Source organism: Dendropsophus ebraccatus, chromosome 6, assembly GCF_027789765.1.
Source record: "Dendropsophus ebraccatus isolate aDenEbr1 chromosome 6, aDenEbr1.pat, whole genome shotgun sequence".
Taxonomy (NCBI): domain Eukaryota; kingdom Metazoa; phylum Chordata; class Amphibia; order Anura; family Hylidae; genus Dendropsophus; species Dendropsophus ebraccatus.
In genome coordinates this window covers 26215523-26234975 of record NC_091459.1, presented here as the reverse complement: position 1 = coordinate 26234975, position 19453 = coordinate 26215523, and the positions used below count along the sequence as shown (strand labels likewise).

General features: G+C 43.6%; 1 protein-coding gene across 4 annotated transcripts in view; it reads left to right on the top strand.

Moving 5' to 3' along the window:
- The window catches only part of SNX14 (sorting nexin 14), a 55692-nt gene that overhangs the window by 12602 nt on the left and 23637 nt on the right, over positions 1-19453 (top strand). For 2 of the 4 annotated variants that reach the window (XM_069974709.1, XM_069974708.1), the window contains exons 7-17: positions 1344-1428; positions 2705-2861; positions 3763-3838; positions 5130-5174; positions 5262-5342; positions 6128-6242; positions 6403-6558; positions 7839-7963; positions 10619-10677; positions 11631-11657; positions 18418-18553. In XM_069974709.1, coding sequence (XP_069830810.1) covers positions 1344-1428; positions 2705-2861; positions 3763-3838; positions 5130-5174; positions 5262-5342; positions 6128-6242; positions 6403-6558; positions 7839-7963; positions 10619-10677; positions 11631-11657; positions 18418-18553 — 1062 coding nt within the window. The remainder of the gene's footprint in view (positions 1-1343; positions 1429-2704; positions 2862-3762; positions 3839-5129; positions 5175-5261; positions 5343-6127; positions 6243-6402; positions 6559-7838; positions 7964-10618; positions 10678-11630; positions 11658-18417; positions 18554-19453) is intronic. The other 2 variants (XM_069974711.1, XM_069974710.1) reach the window with 1 other exon arrangement.

Here is a 19453-nt window from a genome sequence, read left to right as displayed (position 1 = left end):
ACACTAGGACTTGTCCTTTTTTTTTTTTACGGATTGATTTTCATCCATTTCTGCTACTGATCGTGTGAATAGCCCAATAGACTTCAATGTGCACTAACTCGGATACGGAAATACGGATCCGTAAATTACGGAACGTGTGAACAAGGCCTAACAGCTATGCCTGCACCATCATCAGCTAGTAGTCAGCTAGTGTGCTGACTTCCCACCAAAAGGATCAGGAACAGAGAACTCTAATCTGGCTCTTAACCCACTGAGAGGCAATTGTCAATAGAAAAAAATAGATTCGATACACAGATGGAGGAGCTTCCTCTGTCATCCCATCAACACCATGGGCCTGAGGCACAAGGTCTGCCATGTACAGTATCAGTAAGGACTTACAGACTGACAGTGTATACACAAGTATTGTAAAGTGTTATGGAAACAATAAAAGGACAAATGTTGTGATCCAAAAAAGTTTCTTATCTTGAATAATAATTGTAGGAAAAAATATTGTACCCGATGGTTATTGCTACAACTGTACTAGACTGTAAGGGTAGGTTCATACGTACTGTATCCGCAGCGGATTTCACGCTGTGAGTTAGAAGCAAAATCCCCTGCGGATACCTTCCCTGTCACTTTATTGGGATTACATACTCTCAGCGGGATGACAACCATTATGTAAATGCCGGCCCCCTTAACCCCCCGCTGCCCGGAGCATACTTTAGCTGAACCACGCTCCCGCTGCATCTGAGGCTGTTTGGTCCCTGTAGGTCCCGTCCAGCCAATCAGTTACTGCAGCGGGGCCATGCACTGATTGGCTGAGCGGGGCCTACGCTAATACGGCTATGTGGCCCAGAAGTCCCTTTCCTTACGCCTTTCAGAGATGCAAACGTTTGTACTCATGTAGGTAAAGACAGCGGCACTCACCTCTTCATGCAATACGGTCGTTTATTTATACCATAACCGACAAACATTGGTGGGAGACAAAACAATAGTAGCAGGGGCGTTCCACAGGCTACGGCCTTTTACATCAGGCACTCAGTAGAAGCGCCTTAGGAACACCCCTGCTACCATTGTTTTGTCTCCCACTATTGTTTGTCGTTGATTGTATACAATAAACGACCGTATTGCATAGAGGTGAGTGCCGCTGTCTTTACCTATAAGTGCACCGTTATATCCAAATCTAACTGCAGCAGAGCACTACACCGGTGGGCCGACGTTTGATCCCATTGAGTTGGCAACAGGCTCCTCTACACACCTTATCGACAGGTGATAGAAGCTGTGCCGGATTGCTATCTCCCTTCTATTGTATAAAACGTTTGTACTCACCTGCCTAGACAAGTAATGTTTTTTTTTATTTATAGGTGGATATCCCATCGGTTATAACAAGAAAATTGTTGAAAGCGGCTATGAAGCATATTGAAATTATTTCCAAAGCCAGACAGAAAGGTAAAGTGACACCCACTGGTTTTTAGTTTTTCGTATAAGAATGTTTTCCTTATGTTCCTCCTAGTGGCCTCCGCCTAGTGCAAAGGGTACTTACCATTCTACTCGCATGTCAGGATACTTTGTCAAAACCTTGTCAGGGACGCCGTCTTCTTCTAAAGCAAGCGGTCATCGGAACTGCTGCATTGCAATACACTTACAAGGCAGTCTACAGCGCTTCCGGTTCCGTCAATCGCTCGCTTTAGACAAGCGTTGCATACCTACTGGAGCGGTCTGCTTTTTTAAAGGGATTATCCAGGTTTAGAAAAACAAAGCGGCTTTCTTGCCAAAACTGAAGCGCACCTGTCCCCCGCTTGTGTTTGATATTACAATAGTGTGCTATTCAAATCAATGGAACGGAGCTGCTATATCATACACAAAATGAGGACAAGGCTGGTGATGTTTCAGGAGGAAAGCAGATGGGCAGCTATGGTCTTTGTAACCTTGGATAACCCTTTAAATTAATGGTCTAGGCCAGCAAGTCTATTACTTATTCCCACCATTATTATTAGTGGTAATACCTGTATATAGTGAGAATTAGCCAAGCACTTCAGTGTGGAAAATGATTGCTACTCTGGGGGCACTATGGCACACAATTAAATGGATAGATTGCATTAAGACCGGAAAACAGATATTGCTCAAAGCGTCACTGTCATTTAATTTTTTTTTGCAGAAATCAATAGTCCAGGCGATTTTAAGAAACTTTGTAATTGGCTTTATTAGCCTAAAAATGCATTTTTATCATGAAAAAGCAGTTTAAAGCTCTCCCCCCTGTCTTCATGATTTTCTATGGAGAGGGGAGATGAGGCACCAAACAGGACAACAAAGACTTAATTTCCAGCTACCTGACCAGGCTATCTCCTCTGACAGTCTGCACTGACCTTTTTGACCTCTGAATATGGCTTTCACACAGATCCCGCTGTGTAATCCTTTGTTCTCTGCTCTCTGCTGCGACTAATCTCCCTCCTCCCCCCTCCCCTCTCTATAGAACAGACAGGACTCGACTGATGTAAAGGAGTCGAGATTTCCTGATAATGAGCAGTGAATGAGAGAGAGGAGGGGGGGGGGGGGGACCTGGGGAAAGTCTTTTTGAATGCAGATAATGGCAGATTTGCCTAATAAACCCAATTACAAAGTTTCTTAAAATCGCCTGGACTATTGATTTCTGCAAAAAAATAAACGACAGTGACACTTTTTAAAAGCCTTTTCTTTTACACTTTTTATTTATTTCTCCAATTAGTAAAAAACTCTGAGTATCTGCAGCAAGCTGCACTAGAGGAATATGGACCAGACCTTCATGTTGCATTGAGAAGTCGCAGAGATGAACTTTGCTACCTCCGAAAACTTACTGAACTTTTATTTCCATTCATTCTACCACCAAAAGCAACAGATAGCAGGTGACTTTTATTGCTCTCTCTCTCTCTCTCTCTCTCTCTCTCTCTCATATATGGTGTAAAGTGAAAAGGGGGCATGGCTTTAAGACTGGCATACGAGTACGCCAGTCTTGATAAGTGTCCCCCCAAATGTACCTATGTGCTAAATTTCAGGGTCAAATGGTTGGTGTTTGGATTTCTGTGTCCATTATGCTCTATGGAGAGGGGAGGGGCTGAGAGGAGTTAGTGAGCACTGAGCAGTCCTGCACAGCACAACACCCTGCAATCTTCTCTCAGCAAGTTCCTAGATAAGCACTGACCTTTCTGACCTCTGAATCCAGATGCCCAGACAGTCTACAAACAGCTGACCTTCATGTATTTTCTCCCTGCTCACTCATCTCCCTCGGCCACTCCCCCCCTCCATAGGATATAATGGACACAGCAGAACCCGTCTTAACTTCCTTCTCTGTAATGAAGACTGATTTGCCTGATAATGGCAAGATAAGAAGTAAGGGGGGAGGCTGGGAAATTGCTTTTTGAGTACAGAAAGAGCCTTTTTTGCCTAATAAAACCTATTATAGAGTTTCTTAAAATCGCTTATATTACTGACTTCTCAAAAAAATAAAACACTTTAAATGCAAACAAACTGTAAAAGTCAGAACTTTCTTTGTATGAAATCCATTTATTGAGGTTCCATAAAATAGCAGAAAAATTATCCAAGATAGATCATCTATGATTTAGGGCCAGCCGTCCAGTAACGCGTCGGACTGTGTGTACTGGATGTTTCTGTGTCTGAATGGGACAACTTATTTAAACTTCTCTAATAACATTTTTGTAATATTGAAGAATATTTTTTTGTCATTATGTGCAGAACAAGTGTCTGCTGCCAAAAACTCTTTTTTATTTTATTTTTTTTTACTTCCAGGCCTCTAACGTTGCTTTTGAGAGAGATTCTCTCTGGTTCAGTGTTCCTCCCATCAATGGACTTTCTGGCTGATCCAGTAGGTTTCTATGAATGTCTTTCATGTATATGTTTGTTTGCACTCTACTTTTGATGACTATATTTATCACACGTTAAAATAGATCAGACCGTGTTTAACAGGTAGGACATTGGCTTACAGGTTTGCCACCTACTGAAGGACCTAGCTGCCGCACACAGTGATAGTATCGGGCAGCCTCCCCCCAGGTACTGTATAGAAGAATATATAGTATATAGGGGGAACAGGACCCTGCCCTGTACAATCCTGTGCTAGTTCAGAGCAGAGGATCGACAACTGCAGGGCTTAGACAGCCCTGCAGTTTCCGACACTAGTGTTGCTGACAGCAGTGGGGTCCTATGTCGTCCCTTTCTGCTACCACTCAACTGAAGTTGAATGGTAGGTAGAAGTAAGTATACATTTTATTTTAATAGTGTTATACTAAAAAGTAATATGACTTTATTAAGGCAATTTATTAGAAAAAATATGGTTTCGTTTTTGAGTCTCTGGAGCTAAGCTGGCGTCAGCACAGGGCTTACCCGGGCAAGTGCTGGGTCCCCAGTACCTCCAGGGGCTCAGAGAGGGAGAGGGGCTCGTTCTGATGTTCAGCCAGCTAATTGTAGTGCAGGGTGAGTAGCCTGAACATCAGAAAACACAGGAGAAAGAGCAGGACCTGTCAGTGTCCTACAGAGAGAGCGGGATGAAGGACCTGATCACATGACCCGCAGGTCCTCAATACTACAGTGTGGAAATGGCAGGGCAGAGAGGAAGAGGGAGAAGACTGAGCTGTAAGTGCTGTGTGTGTGTCATTCAGTAATGTGTGTGTGTCTAAGTCAGTAGTGTGTGTGTGTGTGTGTGTCAGTCAGTACTATGTGTTTGTGTATGTTAGTGGTGTCTCAAGTTATTGTGCATAGTGGATAGGTGGACGAGGGGCCCTCTCAGGCTCTGTCGCCCAAGGGCCCACAAAAAACCTGGAGCGGGCCCTTCTCTGGAGTACCCCTTTAATTTAAACAAGGAACAGCTATTAAACTTGTTGGAAACAGTAAACTGATCAACTGAACAACAGAGTTTCCACATCCCTTGGACCCGCTTGATGGTTTCTTCTTTTAGAGGATTATTGTTCTTCCTAAGATTTTTTTTTTTTGTTGACAAAGTCCCCAAAAGAGTGGAAACACCGGGCCAGGCGTTTCTCCCACTTATAAGCCCCTGAACTGAGGTCCTGAACGCTGTAAAATAGCTGGATGTACCAGTGCGCACTGTGCTTCGGTTTCATGAATGGTGTAAAATCTCTAAATATTTGCTTTTTCCCCACTAGGATAATGTTAATCGGTTACTTCTCATTTTCATTGATGATAGACCTGTGAGTAGTCATTTTGTCATGCTCGTTTTTTTATACTTATTAATATTTTTAATTTATTGTTTTAACATGTTCATTTTTTTGTTTTAGCCTGAACAAGCAACGGAGCCGACCTCCACTTTGGTACCATTTCTTCAAAAATTTGCAGAGCCTATAAACAAGAATCCTTCGGTACTTGCCATACTTAAAATTATTGAAAAGTACATAATTTTGCTAGTTAAAGGGGTACTCCAGTGGGAAAAAATGTCTTACAAATCAACTGGTGTCAGAAAGTGCCAGAGATTTGTAACTTCTATTAAAAAAATCTCCAGTCTTCCAGTACTTACAGCTGCTGTATGTCCTGCAGGAAGTGGTGTATTCTCTCTAAGGGTATGTTCTCACTACGGAATATGTGCGGAAATTTCAAGCTAAGGCCTTGCGGTGGACATGTCAATTCTTTGGGCAGATGTCGAATTGAGCTTGAGAATATCATTGAGTCTATAGGACAGGCAGAACTTCAAGCGGAGTTTGAAGTTCTGCTTGAAATTTCCGCCCATATTCTATAGTGGGAATAATCTGGCTCCGTGCTCTCTACTGCCACCTCTGTCCATGTCAGGAACTGTCCAAAGCAGTAGCAAATCCCCATAGAAAACCTCATGCTCTCCAGACTGGAAGGAATACAGCAGTTCCTACAGGACACACAGCAGCTGATAAGTATTGAAAAACTTGCGATTTTTTTTTTTTAATACAAGTAAATTACAAATCTCTGGCACTTTCTGCAACTAGTTAATGTGAAAGATTGTTTTTTCTATTTGCTGGAGTACCCCTTTAAAGCAAAGTTTTTGTTTAGTTTTTGAAGTAGTTCGAAATACGTCACAGATTTTTGTCATTAATAAAATCCATGTATTGTTGTGCTTGCGTGTTATCGTTATAGCCATTTCAGACTTTCCAATGTTTTAGTGAATTTTTTTTTCAAGGTACTGAAACTGGAACTGAAGGAGATCAGGGCAGAGCAGGACCTTCTTTTCCGCTTCATGAATTTCCTGAAACAAGAGGGAGCTGTACATGTTCTACAGTTTTGCTTGACAGTGGGTAAGTCATTTATTCATTGGGATTAAGATGTTTCAGTTGAAGATCTTGTTTAGTCTTATAAAAGGCCTTCCTCCTTTTTTCTGCATATTTTAGTGTTGCTCTTAATTATTGTCTTTTGAATTTTACCAGAAACCTTATCGGCAATTTCTTTTCTCTATAGAGGAATTCAATGACAAGATATTAAGGCCAGAGCTGTCCGATGATGAAATGCTGGCTCTACATGAAGAAGTAAAGAAGATCTTTCTTACATATTGCTTGGAAGAAAGCATTGATAAAATTAGATTTGACCCTTTTATTGTGGAGGAAATCCAAAGAAGTAAGTTATACATGTTCCATCAAAACCTTCAACTATACTGTGATAGCTTTGTGGCCTTCTAACTGGAAGGTCTTTGACCAAAGCAACTAAAAACACAAGCGCCTAGCAGGACCTCGCCAGAATAGGTAACCTTTGAGTGTTACAAAGAGAAGAAGGAAAGTCACCTCGGGGAGCACATAGTGTAATCTGCAAACTGACAAAGAGGAGGTACAGGTGATGAGAGAATCGCATACTCACCTGATGCGGTCGTGCTACGAGCACGGCACCGCTGAGAGCAAGTAGATTTGGCTGTCCGCTGCCTTCCTGACTCTCTGGTCCCCCAGAGCAGGCTGTGAATGAAGCAGGTAATACCAGTGGACATCCACAAGTAGCAAGGATTCGGGTGCATAGGCGCTGGTACAGCAAGCGGTAGTAGTACTGGTGCAGAGCAAATGATAGGAGTAGAAGTAGTAGGTACTTTACACGTTTAATATGCAGACAGGTGCCAGGTCACTGATTGGCTTTAGTGATTGCTGGGCTTTTTTGGAATTTTTTTTCTAGCATTTGTGTACTATATATTTAACCCGTGTATTTTCATGTATTAGGACTTGACAATGAGGTTTAACCTAGACACGTGTTGTCCATATTAAACGTTGTTTTAAACTACCTTACTACTACTCCTAGCATTTGCTCTGCACCAGTACTACTACAGTTTGTTGTACCAGCGCCAATACACCTGAACCCTTGCTACTTGTGGATCTCCACTCATATTACATGCTTCATTCATAACCTTTGAGTGTGGCCGGAGATTGGCATTGGATTGTGGCACTTGTACTTCTCAGTGCTGTAGCTGGGCTTCCTCCCCAATCTTTCTTCACAACTGTCAAAGAGGGGGAGTGGTGATGCGTTCGTACCGCACTTTGGCCTGTCCCACCACACCACACAGCATACATTTCTAGTTAGGATAACCGGAGCAGCACATCACAGGGCTATAAAAATAGGTGATGCAGAATTATTTCATGGGCATTGCATGTACTGAAACAGACCAGCCAGGAGCAATGACAGGTCCTTTTTAATTTGCAGCAAACATCTATGTAGTAGACATAAATGTGACACACAGCAGATTACTGTTATGCAATATACATACTTCATTTTGGCCACTAGATGTCAGTATTGTGGCTTTTTCTAGATTATTGATGCCGCAGTGCTCCAACACATTTACGTGGAGGTTTTGCATGCTTCAGTTTCTTAATTTTTTACTTTCCTTACACGGGTTGGTAACCTTTAACATCATGTTTTAGTTGCAGAAGGCCCCTACAAAGAAGTGGTAAAGCTTCAAACTATGAGATGCCTATTTGAAGCCTATGAACATGTCCTATCCCTCCTTGAGAATGTTTTCACTCCTATGTTCTGTCACAGCGATGAGGTAAGTATTGGCCTCTGATCACAAGAACATTGGTACCTCGGTTCTCAAACTGCTTGGAATTCAAACTGGGTATCTTCAAGGAAAGTTTGCTTTGGTTCTCAAACTCTTGCTCGGCTCCCAAACACTTTTCGGGCCCCCATTCTTGTAGTACTCGGTATCTGAACGTTTTTGCGAACGTGGATTGTGGGTTGTACCTGGTGAGTTTAGCACTGGTGAGGCTTCACGTACAGTACAGTAGTAGTAGTACAGGCAGTGCACCACCATCTCCTATACTTTGCAGTGCTGGGATGGGGGAGACTCTATACAGTAAAGGATGAGAGAGGAGTTAGTGACTACTGTACTATAATTGCTGGTAGTGTTGAATGTTTCTATATAATGTACTCAACAGTATATAGTGCTGTTCTGTAATGTACTGTAGAGATTATACTGGGCACTTATCAATGTAATATATAGGTACTATGGGTAATTATTGGTGGGTGCTGGAACCAATTAAACACAATTACATTATTTCCTATGGAAAGACACTGCTCGGTTCTCAAACTGCCTTCCGGAACCAATTAAGTTCGAGAACCGAGGTACCACTGTATTTGTTCTGTACCTACAGGATGCAAATGCATAAGTAACAATAGTCTGAGTGATGATCAGTAGGCCGATAACTGCTTCTTATAGCAATTTAGTGGCAGTAATATCACTGAGATGGTGCTCAATCAGTGGTCGGTGCTCCAGCTGGATAGTAAGAATCTCACTTACTTCGAGCAGTTGAAGAAATTTGTTCTTAACAGCTAAAACCTAGCTGAAGTTTTCATAGGGGAAACAATCAATACTTGGATCCAGTTATAACATCTAGAGTTTACTGAGGTTCTCTTGCTACCAACAGCAAGGGTCCTACTCCACGGGCCGATGGGGGCCCAATCAATAATGTAAACAAGCATCGATCTGCTAGATCAGTGCTCATTTACTGCCTATTACACGGCCCGATAATTGTTTAGCGAGGGCTGCAGGGACATTGTTACCGATGTCCTTGCAGCCCTTGTTTAAATGCAATACTTTACCTAAACCTGTTGCAGGTCTTCTCCTGGGCTCCTTCTGCCTCCCGGTCCAGCGCGCAGCAGCAGCTTTGGAGTGGCCTGTCTGAGCTGACAGACTGCTCAGCCAATCACTGGCCGCGGTGGTCCTGGCCAGTGATTGGCTGAGCTGTCTTTCAGCTCAGACAAGCCGCTCCGAAGCTGCTGCTGCGCGCGGGACCGGGAGGCAGAAGGAGCACAGAAGAAAACCTGAAACATGTTTAGGTAAAGCATGGTGCTTGTGGAATCGTCAGTCGCCCGCCGCGCACCTCAATTACACGTAGCGATGCACGGTCAATCCCCGACAGTTATAGGTCCAGACATATATCAACGATCAGCCGATGATCGCTGTCATCGGCTGATTGTTGTGTTTATTACACAAAAAGATAATTGGCCAGATAGGGCCGATTATCGTTCCGTGTAATCGTACCCTAAGGGGGCATCGGTTTGGGAAAGGATTAGAGATGAGTGCAATTCAAGCAAGCTCAAATCTGATTGTTTAGCATTTGAATACTGGTGGCTGAAGAAGTTGGATTCAGCCCTAGGGAGTCTGGGGAAAACATAGGCTGTATCCATGTTTTCCAGGCAGCCTTAGGGCTGCATCCAACTTCTTCAGCCACCAGTAATCAAATGCCGAACGCTCGGACTTGAGCTTGCTTGAGTTTCGCTCTTTTTTAGAAAGGATGAGTGATCATATCAAAAAGGATAATATCCAGCTGTTCATAAACATAGTTTAACAATAAGGCACGAAAGCTCTGAAGCTGAATTCGGTGGAGGTTTTCTTCTTTTGGTTGATGCTTAAACCCAGGTTCGGGACCAGCCTCATAAAGTTATTATTTACAGAGGTGCCCCTTGTACCCTGTCTGAATAGATTGCTGATTGGACATGAGCGCCAGCACCCGGCATCCGCACCCAGCTTACCTGGGCAAGTGCCGGGGCCCAGAGAGGGAGAGGGGCCCGGTCCTCTAATGTTCAGCCCGCTCACTGTAGTGCAGGGTGAGCTGGCTGAACATCAGAAGAAGGAGCAGGACCTGTGAGCGTCCTGCACACAGAAAGAGGGGTGGAGGACCTGATCACATGTCCCGCAATTCCTCTACCTTACATTGTGGAGATTAGCCCAACAGAGAGTAAGAGGGAGATGACTCAGCTGTAAGTGTTTGTGTGTGTGTCAGTCAGTCAATAATGTGTGTGTCTGTCAGCCAGTAATATGTTGAAGTGCTGTTTGTGTGTCAGTCAGTCAGTCAGTAGTTTGTGTGTGTGTGTGTGTCAGTCCGTAAGTAAGTGTACAGTATGTGTTTTGGTAAGTGATTGTATGTCAATAATGTGTGTTCATGTATGTTAGTGGTGTATGATGGGTGCATAGTGGATAGATGAGGGACGCGCTGATGCTCTGTCTCCCGAGGGTCGGCAAATTCCTGGAGCTGGTCTCAATGCGTGCTTATGTTCCTGCCAGTTCTATGGGCCTGACAAAGAGAGCACAGCCAACTTGGTGGCAAAGTCTCTGAAGCTTTAAGTTTCATAACCTGCTTTGTCGTGTGTGTGTGTGTTTTTTTTTTTTTTTATTAGTAATCCTTTTAAATTTTTTCTCTAGTATTTTGGGCAGCTGCTTGAAGGTGCAGAGTCCCCTACACGCAGTTCCAAATTTAACAGGTATGTTTTAGATAGAAACATAGAAGATCAAACGGGTATGGCCACCTTTCTGTTGTTTTTCTTTAGAAAAATGCCGTATCAGTACCTGACTGATACAGTTACTGCCCTGGTTACTAATGTTACTTGAACCTCCGTTCCCCTGCCGATCCCTCGTCCTAGTGCACAGCAGAATGTAGCTCCTTATGGAGGGACAAGTGGCATGCATTCTGGGAACAAGTACAGGCACAGAGGCAGGATGACATAGAATATTTGCATGCATGGATGGGGGCGCTCTTCCATCACACACAAGAATACGGGATCTGCGGGGGTGGGCAGCTTCATAATGCAAGAATACTAACCAGTACAGTAACTGCATATTAGGCATTAATTGATACAGTATAGAACATTCATTAAGAATATGTCCATATTACTTTCTGTGCGTTAGTTTATTGATAACTACAGTGTATTAAAGGGGTTGTCCAGCGAAAATCTTTTTCTTTCAAATCAACTGGTGTCAAAAAGTTATATAGATTTGTAATTTACTTCTATAAAAAAAAAATCTCAAGTCTTCCCATACATATCAGCTGCTGTATGTCATGCAGGAAATGTTGTTTTATTTTCAGTCTGACACAGTGCTCTGTCCAGAGCAGGAGAGGTTTTCTATGGGGATTCATAGAAAACCGAGACAGAGTTCCTGTCTCGGCCAGAGATGTCAGCAGAGAGCACTGTGTCAGACTGAAAATAAAACAACATTTCCTGCAGGACATACAGCAGCTAATAAGTATGGGAAGACTTGAGATTTTTTAATAGAAGTAAATTGCAAATCTATATAACTTTCTGGCACCAGTTGATTTGAAAGAAAAAGATTTTCGCTGGACAACCCATTTAAAGAAGTTTTGGGTGCTTGTGTTTTTCCCACCTCAGGATGCTGTGTTTCTAACATTTTGATGGTGAATTATGTATACTTATTGCAGAAATAGCCTCAGTTTGGATGATATACGGTGAGTTTCCACATAGCATGTTGGAATTGCTTCACTGTGTAGTTATGTGATTGCATTTTTTTTGTGCTATAACTTTTGTGTTGAATCCTTTTGTCTTCAATGGGAATTGTGTCCTATTTTCTACCTTTTTTTTTTTTTTTTTTTTTTTTTTTTTTTTTAAGTTCATTCCTTACACAAATAACATAAAAAATGAATAGTACAAGTTAGCCAGAGTCATTCAGTGGCACTAGGGAGTGGTGGGCTCCAGAGTCCAACTATAATGTTATGGAGTATCCTAACATGATGATAGAATGGAAGCACTTCTTTTAATGGGAACATATGATCTAGATTTTTTTTTTTTTAACCAATTGGAGCCAGATTCATGTTTTGTTATATTTTTAACCTGTTTCTATTTTCTGATTTAGTTTCATTCTTCATTGTTAGTAGATTGATTTTGTGGCAACCATCTTACCTAAGATGCTTTTAACAGTATTTAGAGATGACTTACAGCTAGCCCCATAGACATTAATAACAAACCTTATAGACTTGGATGGGAAAGTTTTTTTGGCACGTTTTGTGACCTGTTCTAAGGTTGTATAACAGGCAGGGGAAGTGGTGAATTCTAGCCATCTCCTGTTGTAAATGATGCGATTCTGGGTTATTTATTATTAGGGGTTGCGTTCACAGTAATCCTGTCTGTGAAAAGGAGGAGATGACAGAAGAGTCTTCTCTACAGGACAGGAAGCGTCAGCTTAATATTAAAGTGTCACTGTAATTTCATTTTTTATTTATTTTTTGGCAGAAATCAATAGTCCAGGCAATTTTAAGAAAATTTGTAATTGGGTTTATTAGGCAAATATGCCATTATCTGCATTCAATAAGACTTCCCCCGCCCCCCCCCCCCCCCCCCTTCTCTCTCTCTCATTCACTGCTCATTATCAGGAAATCTCGACTAGTTTACATTAGTTGTGCCCTGTCTAATCTATGTAGGGGGGAGAAGGGAGGAGGGAGATTAGTCACCAGTAGAGAGCAGAGAACAAAGGTAAAAGGTAAAAGTAGGATTACTTATGATGTCAATAGTAAAGTGGAGAAATAACAAAATTCTTTAAAAAAAAAGTGTAACATGATTCAAATGGGTACTGTTATTTAAAAAAAAAAAAAAAAAAAAAAAAAGTGTATTAAAGCAACAGACACACATTAAAGTGACTCTGTACCCACAATCCGCACCCCCCCCCCCCAAACCACTTGTACCTTCGGATAGCTGCTTTTAACCCAAGATCTGTCCTGGGGTCCGTTCGGCAGGTGATGCAGTTATTGTCCTAAAAACAACTTTTGAACTTGCAGCCCTGTGTCAAACTGGCGTGGCCTAGAGTGTCTGTGCATTAGACTTGCACCAGCCCTCCGTCCCTCCTCACCGCCCTCCTCATCATTAGGAATGCCCCAGGCAGGTATTTTCCTATTCATCAGCTGTGTAAGCACGGCACATGGGCTGGATCATTAAGTTGCATGTGCCGTGTTCCCTGCAGAGGAAAAGGAAATATCCTGCCTGGAGCATTCCTAATGATGAAGAGGGTGGGGAGGAGGGATGGAGGGGTGGTGCAAGGTTAGATACTCTAGGCCACAGCCTTTGGGCACAGGGCTGCAGATTTAAAAGTTGTTTTTTAGGACAATAACTGCATCACCTGCCGAACGGACCCCAGGACAGATCTTGGATTAAAAGCAGGTATCTGACCGTACAAGGGGGGGGGGCTCAGATTGTGGGTACAGAGTCACTTTAAATAATCGGTTCTTTTCTTAAGACACGTCCCTTTTAATAATGTTATCTTTACCAAGTGCATGTAGTGAGTCTGAACCAAGCTTTATCTAAAGGACACAGCTCTTAGTGGGGAGAAAACCTAGAAGAGATACATAAGGAACTGTATGCTCATAAACGGAGGCAGATGAAAATCTTCTCACTCAAGACATTAAACATTTTCCTGTTTGACAGCATACCTGTTACGTTGGCATAGGTAAAAATAGGATACAGCTTCCCTTTAAGCAGCGGTATACTGCCTTTACGTAGAACAGCTCATAATGAAGAGACGTTTTTCACTGTACCAATGTTTTATGTGTAAAAAAAAAAGTATAAAAAAAATGAGGTTAAAAGGGCACTGTCACAGGTCAGGTCTGAGTGTTCACACCTCCATGGATCTCTACATATAACCTGGAGTAGCACAAGGCTAAGCGCCCCACTATCTGACTAGCTGTTTTTCTGTCTTTCTTCAGGAGGGGGTCTTTATTGTACAGGTGCCTATACACCTTCTTCCAAATAAATCTCTGCCGGCCTCCCCATACACATGAATAGCAGAACATTCATGCGGTCCCTATGGTGAAGGACACAGTTCAACTGCTCTGACCCTGGCTAATTCCTCTAATAACAAAAGGGTCAGGCTGTAAAAATCCATCACACCTGACCCCTCTCTCCAACAGCATCATCAGTTGTTGAAGACTCACGAGACTCCCTCCCCCCCCCCCATATGCCTTATACTATCAGCTGGATCCACAGTCAGCCGCAGGTTTGGTAACTTTTAGTGTAAAGTGCATGAGGCTCTTAAAGTGACACTGTCACCCCCTATTTGCATTTTGACTGCTCTCCACAGGTGTAAAGGGTAAATGTTAAAGCTTTCATTGCTTATTTTATATCACACCTCATGGTGCTTGTTCTGGTAAAAAGTCGTTTTTATCACCTGTGGATTGGTATATGTGGGCGACGCATAGGCCCCGCTCAGCGGCCACTGTTGTGGGACAATCTAGGGGGTGGGGCGTAAAGCTTTAGGCTGGCCCTTCCAATGGCTGCTGAGATGGCGGGGCCTATACGGCGATGATGTCAAGGATGGGGCGGGACTAAGGGGCGCTAGGGGCGGAACGATGTGGCACAAAGACTGCGAGGCTCCACCCACATATACCAAGCACCATGAGGTGTGATATAAAATAAGTAATGAAAGCTGTAACATTTACCCTTTACACCTGTGGAGATCAGTCAAAATGCAAATAGGGGGTGACAGGGTCACTTTAAAGCAAATGTACCATTACCATTAACAAGTATGTATTTTTATACGACCTGGTCGGTCCTGCCATGCAGATTCTGATGGTGCCGGTCATTTTTTAACTGCCACTTGGTTTTCACACTCTGTTTTATGTATATATGCAAATGAAGTTGTTTGGTGCATTGGAGGCGGGTGCTGCGCCGCCTCCAGTGCACTAAATGACTTTATTTGTGTGTGTGTGTATAATATATATATATCAGAGCCTATTGCAGGAACCATGCATCAGCAGCTTAAAAGGTGACCGGCACCAGCTCTCTCTAATGATCAGTGGGAGTGCGAACACCCAGACCCTGGCCAATCAAAATTTTTGACGTGCCTTTTTTTTTTTTAAGTGATAGGGGCACTTTAAATATGTCACTCTGTTGTGAAGGCAGTATGTCTGGCTCTTGCAGTATTACACTCAGTGCATGTCCTATAAATGGATGTCATGCTTGTAATGCATCTTTCTTTCTTAACATGGCTGCCTGGATGACCCAGTTACCCTATAACGTAGCTGTATACACATGGTCCAGATTATTTGCATTTATTTGTATCACAATGGCTGTATTAATAGATTGTGTTCTTTTGCTGTGCACTTTTTCATACTAACTGCTGGCCTCTGGCTTTCACAGTGCTTTTTTAGTTTATTCTTTTTCACTGCTCTTGTCCATGATCCTAGGTAATGTATCCGTGTATGTGAAACATGTGTGCAATGCTAGCCTAAAAGAAAAAAGGCCATAGATGTCATTTTAGTTAAAGGGGTTATCCAGCGTTACAAAAACATGGCCATTTCCCCCCCTCTCTTGTCTCTAGTTCAGGTGCGGTTTGCAATTTAAGCTCCATTTACTTCAATGGAACTGAGTTTGAAACCCCACTCAATCTGGAGACAAGAGAGGTGGAAAAGTGACCATGTTTTTGTAGTGCTGTATAACCCCTTTAACAGTAATTGTATTTGGTGTACAGAGATGGAGCAGAAAACCCAGCTGCAGCTTTTAACAAGGACACAGTGGATTTTGGCCTTAAAGCGACTCTGTACCCACAATCTGACCCCCCCAAACCACTTGAACCGTCAGATAGCTGCTTTTACTCCAAGATCTGTCCTGGGGTCTGTTCGGCAGGTGATACTGCATCACCTGCTGAACAGACCCCAGGACAGATATGTCCTAAAAAAACAACTTTTAAACTTGCAGCCCTGTGTCAAATTGGCGTGGCCTAGAGTGTGTATGCCCAAGCCTTGCACCGCCTCTCCGTCCCTCCTCCCCACCCTCATCATTATTCAGAATTCCCTGGGCAGTATCCTATTCATCATTTGTGTTAACACTGCACATGGGCCTTAATGATCCAGCACCTGTGCAGTGTTCAGACAGGTGATGAATAGGAAAAATCCTGCCCAGAGCATTCCTAATGATGAGGAGGGTGGGGAGGAGGGACGAAGAGGCGATGCAAGGCTTGGACACACACCTTCTAAGCCACGCCAAGTTGTTTTTTAGGACAATAACTGCATCACCTCCCGAACGGACCCCAGGACAGATCTTGGAGTAGAAGCAGCTATCTGAAGGTACAAGCAGTTTGGGGGCAGGGGACTGGTCAGATTGTGGGTACAGAGTTGCTTTAAGGACCAGGCCAGTTTTTATTTTTGCAGTTTTGTTTTTAGATGTAAAGTGGGAAAGGGGGGTTGTTTAAACTTTTATTGGGGTAAGGGCTGTGTCATTTTTAAAAAACTTTTTTAATTTTCTTATTTTCTTGGGGACTATTACATGCAATCACTAGATTGCATACATGGTCAATGCTATGCCATTTCATAGCATTGATCAGTGTTATCAGCCATCTTCACATAGAAACTGCCTGTGGCAGACTCTATTAGGGGATCGCAGCGCTGACTGTATGAAGGTGAGTAAGAGACCTCCTGCAGTCAGGAATCTGTGGGGTTCCCAATCGTACATTGACAGGCGTTAAGCTCCTGTCGCTGATGGTTAAATGAAGAACTGGGGTTAATGGTGGTCGTCCGCACAATCACGGTGACCCGTCATTAATGGTGACGACATCATGGGTCCTTAAGTGACAGGCTTCCATGGCATACATACCAGTACATCTCGAGTCCTTAAAGGGGTATTCCCCACAAGAGCTAAAAAAATGAAATGCTCCCAAACCTAGCTGGTCTTACTCACCAAGTATTTTGAGTATTTTGAGCCGTCTCCCGTCTTTCTAGCTGCAGCCTTTCCTGAGAAAAAGTTTTTCTGAAAGCCAATATATACATGCAAGATGGTGCTGGCCAGGAAACTACATTTCCCATCATGCAATGCTTCCTGCTGCTTGCTGGGACCTGTAGTTCTGCAGAAGCTCTGTGACCTGATATATTGTGATGTGGATAAATATATGCGTTCTGGGTTGTGTAGTTCTCCACAATGTATCCGGTCACAGAACTTCTGTAGAACTACAGGTCCCAGCAAGCTGCTATCAGTCCAAATCAGAAACTGTGTGACCTTTATATATTGTGATGTGGACAGATAGCAGCTTGCTGGGACCTGTAGTTCTACAGAAGTTCTGTGACTTGATATATTGTGTAGAACTACTGGTACCAGCAAGCTGCTATGCATCCACATCACAAGATATGTGGTTACAGAGCCTCTGATGTGGATGGATAGTGAGGTGATTAGCTGCAGGGGGGAGGGGGATTGTATATGTATGCCCTGGGAAGAGAGAAGAATCAGCATTCTTACAGCAGGGGTAGAGGATCCTGGAGCAAGTGGAGGCTGAGGAGGCGGCACATGGCTGGGCAGAGGTCACAGGTCACCACACTGCCCAGGAAGCACTGCCGAACTCCGCAGCTGACACACACACAGATTGATTGATGACACACAGTTCAGTAGGCTACCGGCTGCTGAACACAGCCAGCAGAGGAAGCGGCCTGTCATCCCATTGGAGAGAGAGGAGGACATGTGATCCCGACTCCAAAGGTGGGGGCCAGGAGGAAGGAGCGTCGGCCTGGACTACATTTCACTCATTTTGTGAATACTGAGGGGGTGAATAGGCAGAAATAGCTCTAAAACGACTCAAAACAGGTAATTACTTGCTTTGAGTAATATATTAAAGAGGACCTGTCACCCCCTGTGCCGGGGTGACAGGCTCTCAACCCCCGCTAGAGCCCCCTATACTTACCTGATCGCGCCAGGTCTCGCTTCTTGATACGGTCCGTTGACGGAGATTTCAGCGCCCGGTGCGCGCTCTCCTCAGCGTCGGACTCTCCATTCATTCTCTATGAGCGTCAGACTCATCTCAGGAGCGCGTGTGCCGGGCTTCGGGCACTGAAATCTCCATCACTGGACCGTATCAAGAAGCGGGACCCGGCGCGAACAGGTAGGTATGGGGGGTCGGGAGCCTGTAACCCCAGCACGGGGGTGACAGGTTCCCTTTAAGCTATGGGTGGGCTATTTAACACTGCAAAAAAAATTTGGGGGGGGGGGGGGGGAGTACCCCTTTAGGTGACAGGCTTCCACTGCATGCTGGTATGTTGTGGGTCCTCTTCCACATAGTCGTGAATTGTTAATAGATTTCTGGTAATTGTCTGGTTATCATCGCTAGCCCTTGCCAGCTATAGCATAACACCATCCACCTCGGTTCTGATTTTTAGCCCCTCGGCTGGCAAGGACTGATGCAGGAGACATCAGTTGCATTGTTGAAGAATATTTATAATTATAATTGTTTCTTTTTCACAGGACAACACAAAAAAGAGGAGGTGAACCATCAGGAATTGGGAAGATTGGCAGCAGGCTAAAAGGAGTATTTAAGAGCACAACAATGGAAGGAGCGATGCTGCCTAATTATGGGATGGCAGAGGGAGATGAATATGCTGTACGTAAAGACTTTTTCACTCTTCTCTGCAAATGCTGTCTGTTTGTACACCAGCATTACTTTGTCTTTATTATATTGTAGGTATGCATCAATGCCATCTAGTTTCCCCATTGAAATTACATCCTTATCTGACTATAGTTTATGCGATTTACTATACACATCACATTTAAAGGAGAAATCTCGCGAAAACTTTTATTAAAGTATTGTATTGCCCCCCCAAAACGTATACAAATCACCAATATACACTTATTACGGGAGATGCACATGAAATGCTTTTTTTCCCTGCACTTACTACTGCATCAAGGCTTCACTTCCTGGATAACATGGTGATGTCACTTCCTGGATAACATGGTGATGTCACGACCCGACTCCCAGAGCTGTGCGGCTGTGGCTGCTGGAGAGGATGATGGCAGGGGGACACTGAGGGACACAGGGCACTGGAGGGACACTGAGCATCCCTCTGCCATCATCCTCTCCATCAGCCACAGCCTGCACAGCTCTGGGAGCCGGGCCGATAACAATGCCTGTCAATGAGAGTTTTAGCCAATTATTATATACTAAATATGTCAGTAATACATTTGGAGACTACTCTGGGCTCACTATTAATTGAGGGAAGAAAAAGTAGTAGTAGTAGTAGCAGCACCTCTTGTTGGGGTATCCGGTACAAGTCATCAAGGGGTTTTTGTCTATCTCATTCCTACTATACGTACAAAGCAGATTTTGGTCTGCAAAGTGTCTATTTCGCAGAGCCTGTTTCATGCAGCCTTTATCCAGCATACTCATACATATATAAGTGCTTGTATTAATACACACCCCCAATCATAGCATCATCATTAGAGATGAGTGAACCTGGAGCATGCTGGAGTCCATCCGAACCCGAACTTTCGGCATTTGATTAGC